This window comes from Pavona decussata, unplaced genomic scaffold (genome assembly GCF_977016875.1).
Source record: "Pavona decussata unplaced genomic scaffold, jaPavDecu1.1 SCAFFOLD_366, whole genome shotgun sequence".
Classification (NCBI taxonomy): Eukaryota; Metazoa; Cnidaria; class Anthozoa; order Scleractinia; family Agariciidae; genus Pavona; species Pavona decussata.
Genome location: NW_028145742.1, coordinates 1,917,264 through 1,923,761, shown reverse-complemented (window position 1 = coordinate 1,923,761; position 6,498 = coordinate 1,917,264). Strand labels below are relative to the sequence as shown.

General features: G+C 42.1%; 1 protein-coding gene across 1 annotated transcript; it reads left to right on the top strand.

Moving 5' to 3' along the window:
• Positions 1-371: 371 nt before the first annotated feature.
• LOC146452707 (uncharacterized) lies at positions 372-6,463 on the top strand. Its single transcript, XM_085097484.1, has 6 exons — positions 372-516; positions 1,012-1,712; positions 2,594-2,755; positions 3,218-4,563; positions 5,220-5,380; positions 5,750-6,463. The coding sequence occupies exons 1-6, from the start codon at positions 467-469 to the stop codon at positions 6,153-6,155; spliced, it is 2,826 nt and encodes a 941-aa protein (XP_084953610.1). The 5' UTR covers positions 372-466; the 3' UTR covers positions 6,156-6,463.
• Positions 6,464-6,498: the final 35 nt, after the last annotated feature.

The following is a 6,498-nucleotide window of genomic DNA, read 5'->3' as shown; positions in this document are numbered from 1 at the left end:
AGAATGCAGTCATCATTTTTGTGTCACCGTCTTACTTTTCGAACCAGAGTCCGCATGAATGCTGAAAATTTAAGCGAATCGGCCCAAAACAAAATATGCAACCCTTTTGTAATGTGAATAATATTTCCGCCACGTGTAGTGATTACACATTGTACGCGGCCTATTAGCAAGTGTGTTCATTCCTCGAGAGAGGAATAAAAGAACGTAAAATGGTTGCTGGGCACGTGACCGAAGCAGGCTGAAAATGGCACGCTTGTACCGACGAAAATACACAAGCCGGCTTTTGTTTCTATTTTTTTCTCTTTTGTATTGTTTCCCTTTGAAGTGTTTGCTGGTAGTCAAACAATTACACTGAAGGAATTTAAATCCACCTGATGAACAACAAAGCACTCATTTTGCTTAGAGCTTTGGCGAGGACGAAACGCTACCTCCAATCAGATATTGCTGAAAAGTATCAGATGCGAAAATGGTCTTCCCTGAAGTAGAATTTCAGAGTGGCGGGAGGTATTTCACAAGGTATGCTTACTGAGTTAATCGCATAAAACTTTCTGTTTGTTAATTTAGCAAGTTACGGTTCCGGAAAGTTATTGAGTTAGTGATAACACATCCAATCACGAGTTTGTTAATTGACATACTGTCTCTAACATAAGTCTGTTTTGATTCTATTTAATTCGTTTCTTGATACGTGGCAGGAGTGATCAGAAAATGCAGAAACTTGTTTTGTCACTGTGGCTCGAGTGTTACAGAACGCGTGGAAATTTTTAATAAATCAAATGTACTTTGCATGATTAATTTGTAATTGTATGATGTAAAGTCACGTGCTCAACAACAAACATGTTTGCCTGACAACAAAATGGCGACCAGGAACAAAAAGCTCTCGTCACAAACGACCTTTCAATCCACAGACGCAACTTGTTGTTCTTAGACCGCTTCAAGTTGTATCAGTACTCTCTAGAAATGGCTATATCTTCGAAGTGCTAAACATTAAATCAATTTTAAATCGAATTACAGGGCAGACGATTACGTGATGTCAAGGAACGGAAAAGTTCATCCGATAGCAGTCAACAGCGACTACGATCATGTTCGTGATTTGGAGTTGAACAGAATGAATCATATCCAAAGTTCGAGGAGGAAATCTTCGGCGGAAAACTGGAAGAAGGTCTCTAAAGAGGTGGTGACAGTTTCAAGATGGAGGGATTACACTCGCTCAATGAGGCAAATTCAGACAACAAGTACTAGGGCAAGCAAGTTGTATTCCAGAGTAGAATCTTCAGTGGAACAAGCTTGTGTGTTGGACAGTGATGTCGAAGATCTGGGTCACGATCGGTTGGCAATGTACGATACTAATGCGTACTTGAAGCCTTCGCCGTCGGTAAATAATGGCGAGCAAATCAATCCAGCCATCGCAGCAAGTCGAGCTTTGATCATCTACTTTGCTAAACTGGCGAGAGCGAGCTTGGAACACGAGCAGGAGCTGGACTTCGAGTTCATTGAAGATCTTCTTCGAGAAGGTGCTGATCTAAACTTTGTGGATCGTTACGGTCAAACCGTTCTTCATGAAGTGGCCCGTATATGGCACATAGATGTAGCAAAGTTTGTTTTGGAAAATGGCGGCCATGTCAACAGAGCAGATGATTACGGTCGAACACCCCTGCACGTAGCGGCGGCTGTTGATTATCCTGAAATGGTGGAATTCCTTGTCAGTAATGGAGGTTAGTTTAAATGGTGTGATAGCCTCGTGTGATCTTAATAGATCCACCTGCAAATACAAATTCTCTTTGTCTAATATGACTCCCAACGTTACGCTAATATAACACTACAATATAATAATATTATATTATAGTGTAACCTTGTGAATCATATTAAACAAAGAGAAGTAAGCCTAATACACTTTTGAAGATCTTAAAAAAACCCTCTAATTACCAAAGTCAGCATGTAGATTCTCTCTACCTTTCTTTAATTTTCCACTTTTTGCCTTGGAAAAATTTGGTTTTAAAGCAAAGTAATATTAAGTTTGCATTACACGGACAGTTACCAATAAAGAGGCTCCCCCTCCCCCCCCCCCCCCCGCTCACCAAAACTAACTACCCACCCAGCCACCCACACACCATTCCCATCTTTCCATCCACTCAATCAATCACACAGGTCCCTAAAAAATTTCAACGATCCAAAATTTCTCACTTTTCAGAACTAATCATTTAGACATTCCTTTTCTTTTGGTCCAGTTTATGTTGTGTAAGTGACATCAAAGCATTGAGATTTCTAATAATCTATCCACACACTCATCCTGCACTCACATTCACTCAGGACCCAAAGTGGCACATGTAGTGCAGCATGGCTGGCAATGTTGTCCACATGCAAATATCCTGCCAGCTATGCAGGCTGGACCCCTGCCCAATACATTGCGATCTTGTTCAAGATTGATCTTGCATTGTCACTTAAGATCTTTCTCTACAACGGAGGTCTTGCCACTCTCCTGTTCCGGAGAAAAAGGAGACGTTTATAGTTTGCCTTGCCTTTCTTGGGTAGCTAGAATTCATCTTAACAACAGTCCATTAAAAACGATTTCTGAATTGTGTGTTTCTTTCTACAGCCCATCTTCATGCATGTACAAATCAGGAGAATCAAACACCAACCCACTATGCTGCCAAGAATGATGCCTCTAAATCACTCAAGGTTCTTCTCAAACTAGGTGGCGGGATGGAGGACCGTGATTACAAAATGCGCACGCCCCTGCAAGTTGCAGCTGAACTAGGTAGGAACTAGCATAGGGATAGTCAATTGATAAGTTGTCTGTATATAACAGGATACCCAACAAATAGAATTAACACCTGAGTTTCGAGTGAAGCATGATTTTTTTTAACTGTTGTATTCGTGGGAAGGGATTAGGTACTGTAAATCTTTGATCTATTCCCCCCACCCCATCCTGGAAACCTTATCTATGTTGTAGGTTAAAATGATTTCAACCTAGGTTGATTTGTGTTTCCCTTTGTTAAGGTTGGGTAATTTACATCTGAAACAAAGGAAAATACAAATCAACCTAGGTTGAAATCATTTTAACCTGGGATTCATTTTAACCTACAACATCTACACCCCCTGCCTCCCTTTCTTAGAAGTTGGCCAGCCTCCCCCCTACCCCCCTAGGGGGAAACACCCCCTCTGCTACAGGACTCGTTTATTCATTACTTTTCACTGTTTCTTTTGTCTGCTATTTCAGATCGTTCAGAGACAGCAAAATACTTAATAGACCAAGGATCTCCTGCAGGTGTACAGGACAATGCAGGCAGTTCAGTGATGTCCTTCATGATTTCCAAAATGCCTCCGGTGGCTAAAGAAGCTTTGGACCAGTTTCACTCTACAGATCGAGGCAACAGACGTCAGTACTTCTACCTGAATCACTTAGAGCCCTACCTACCAAACGACCAAGGAGGCTACAGCTCTTATGCGAGGTCACCTCTACACTGTGTGGTGCATTTTAAGCAGATGGAGCTAATTATGCACCCAGTATTCAAACGACTGATTGAAGTGAAGTGGGATCAGTTTGGCCGACGTGGAACATTCAAGAATATTTTTGTACACGCGTTCTTCGTGATGATCTGGACAGCTTTGGGTGTTACTCTACATATGGGAGAGGAGTCAGGTACTGATTACTATAATCCACCCAGTAAGTTCTGGTGGCGCATTGTTCTAGAAGCTATAGCGTGTGCGATGACTTTGTATTTTGTCTGCCTCGAATTTTTCGAGATCACTGCTTCGAAAGAAGCGCATGAAAAATGGAAGACATGGAGGATCCGGCAGCTTGACAGAGATCTTGATTTTTGTCATCCACGATGGCCAGAGGAGAGAAAATACCTTGAAATGGAACGAAACGATGTTGCTCAGTCAGGTATCTCTTACTTCAATGACTCTTGGAACTACTTTGACTGGGTCACTTACGGCTGGATTCTCGGGATAATAGTGACTCGGATTTTTGCCGTTGTGCTTAAAAATGAAACAGCACATTCCCTACACCCTAAAGTTTTCGCGATCGCGTTGATTTTCATCTGGCTGCGACTCATGAAAGTTTTTCGCGGGTTTGTGACATTGGGGCCGTTCATCGTGATGATCGGACATATCATAGACGATACTCTCAAGTTCGGGTTTCTTTATGTTGAGATCTACGTGCCTTATGTGTGCGCATTCTGGATTGTTTTTGGCGGAAGTAAAAATGCTGCGATCATGGAAAGTCACGGACAGGACAGTAAAGGCTGGGAAGAATTCAACGATCTCATGTACTCAGTGTGGCAGCTAACAGTTGTGGGGAACTATCCCTGGGATTCCCTGCTTGTGGTGGACCGTCTCATGGCGCAGATTTTATGCGGGACTTACCTTGGTGTATCAGCTATTGTCATGTTGAATCTGTTCATTGCTCTGATGTCGGACACGTTTCAGCGTGTTTATGATAACGCCAAGGCAAATGCAGCCATGCAACGCGCCAGTACGATTCTGACAATGGAGGAGAACATGAGCGAAAAAACTCGCGAAAAGTTCAGGCGACGCATTCATCAACGATTTGCTCCGGAGGTAAAGTAGCATTCAAAGTATTTTCCTTCTTTCTGTGATATTATTTCTCTATGGTGTGTTCCTTTTTTAGTTTTCCTTCTTTCTTAAGAATTTTTTGGGAGCTTGAGGCATTCTTTTTTTAGTTCAGTAAGCAGCCCAACCATCGGCTTAGTAACCAATTTCAACCACTCTGAATTTGTATCTGTAGGGTAGTGTGCGGATGCACTGTAACTGTGTGTGCTCGACCGCTTTCAGTGATCTCTGTCCTAGTATTTTGCTCAGTCCACGATTAAGAAGGGGCAAGGAGTTTTACTTCAAACTAGTGTAAAAATGTGTACAGTATAACCGCCGTAATGGTTTGCGCCTAGATATTAAACCGGACTGTTTCTGTTGGCTCTCTTTATCGTTTCACGAGCTTCAAGAGACAGAGCTACGACATAGAACATTCTTAAGAATAAACGTACGTTTTGGCGCATTTTCTGTTAGTAACTTGAGCAACAACATCTCATTGCAAATACATTTGAACTTCCACCGCACACAAATTGAGCCTTCTAAATGACCCTTATAGGAGGCCCTCACTGGAGTGTCCTCTTTTGAAAGGTACCAAAAACGGATAGTTCTTCTGGTGCGTGCATTTTAGTGCCTACTCATGGTGATTTTTTTGTCTGATTTGACAGGAAATGTATTACGATGACGACTCGACTCAGCCCGGTTCTGGGGAACTTGAGCGCATGACACACCAGATCAAGGAAGTAGTTGATGAGGTGTATGAAATCCTGGAGGGGAAGAGTGGTAACGGAGTCAAGACTGACAAAACTCTGAACAAAGAGATTGAAAGGTAGACATCGCTCAGACTTACCAAGCAAATAAACGCATTTACTTTCCTCAACAATCAATTGAAACTATTCTTCTAGTTTCGTCACGTAATTCGGTGTTTTCCTTAGTGTGTGCGCGCGCAAATCCCATTTTCCTAGGTCAGCCAAGGTGGAACTATTCCTCACTAATTTTATAGATAGCATATAGAATTGTTGTTGCCTTTGGATGTTGCTATTGGGGTTGTTATTCGGTGCGCGCTTTATTGGAGTTCAAATCACACCAAGTCCTGTTGTATTTCTCCGCAGTGATTTTGATCAGTTTGTAACAGCAGATTTGTGAGGTGTCGTATTACTGAGGGAGATTCAAGTGTTTGCTTTCTTTCTTCCATCAGGTTAAGACAGGACCTTGCAGAAGTGACCAGCCGACATGAACAGACCGTCAAAGAAATGAGAAGCGAAGTGGCGGAAATGAAAGCACTTTTGACTCGTGTGTTACAGAATGGCTCCGCTCCATCGCTCCCTTCTCTTCCTTCTATACAATCATTGCAGCCACCGTCACCGCAACAGCTAGCTCCGAACGAGACACGATCACCTTCCAAACGATCGGCAAGCAGTCGTTCTCACCGAAAGAAACATCGGCGGCAGCTCAACTTCCGAAGTGATGACGAAGAAGGTGACGAGAATTACCAAGGATTACCGCTGACCGATGGAGCTCCCGTGTCAAATGAACTTCCAAGTGTTAGAGTGCTGGCCTCGCGGGCTCGCAAGCAACATAAAGACGATCAGGACCAAAGTTGATATAATAGCGAAGTGGAAAGAAAAAAAACGCGCGTGTAGATTTTTATTCAAGTTCATTGTAGCAAGCATTTAATATATATGAGTCAAAATGCAAACATATTAATTTATTTTTTAAAGGACAGTTTGCAGTTTTCTAGCAAGGAAATGTTGAGATTTTTAACACCCCTATGTGGATCAAACCAACACACTCGCTTATAGTCCCCAAAGGTGTATTTTTATATTTTGTCTTCTTGAGATACAAGATGTCTGAGATGATGTTGTGTTTGAAATTTTGAATGAAAAAAAAAATAAAGATATTTTGAAGTGTACGATACAACAGTCTTGTTGAAGCTTTACTCGTGAC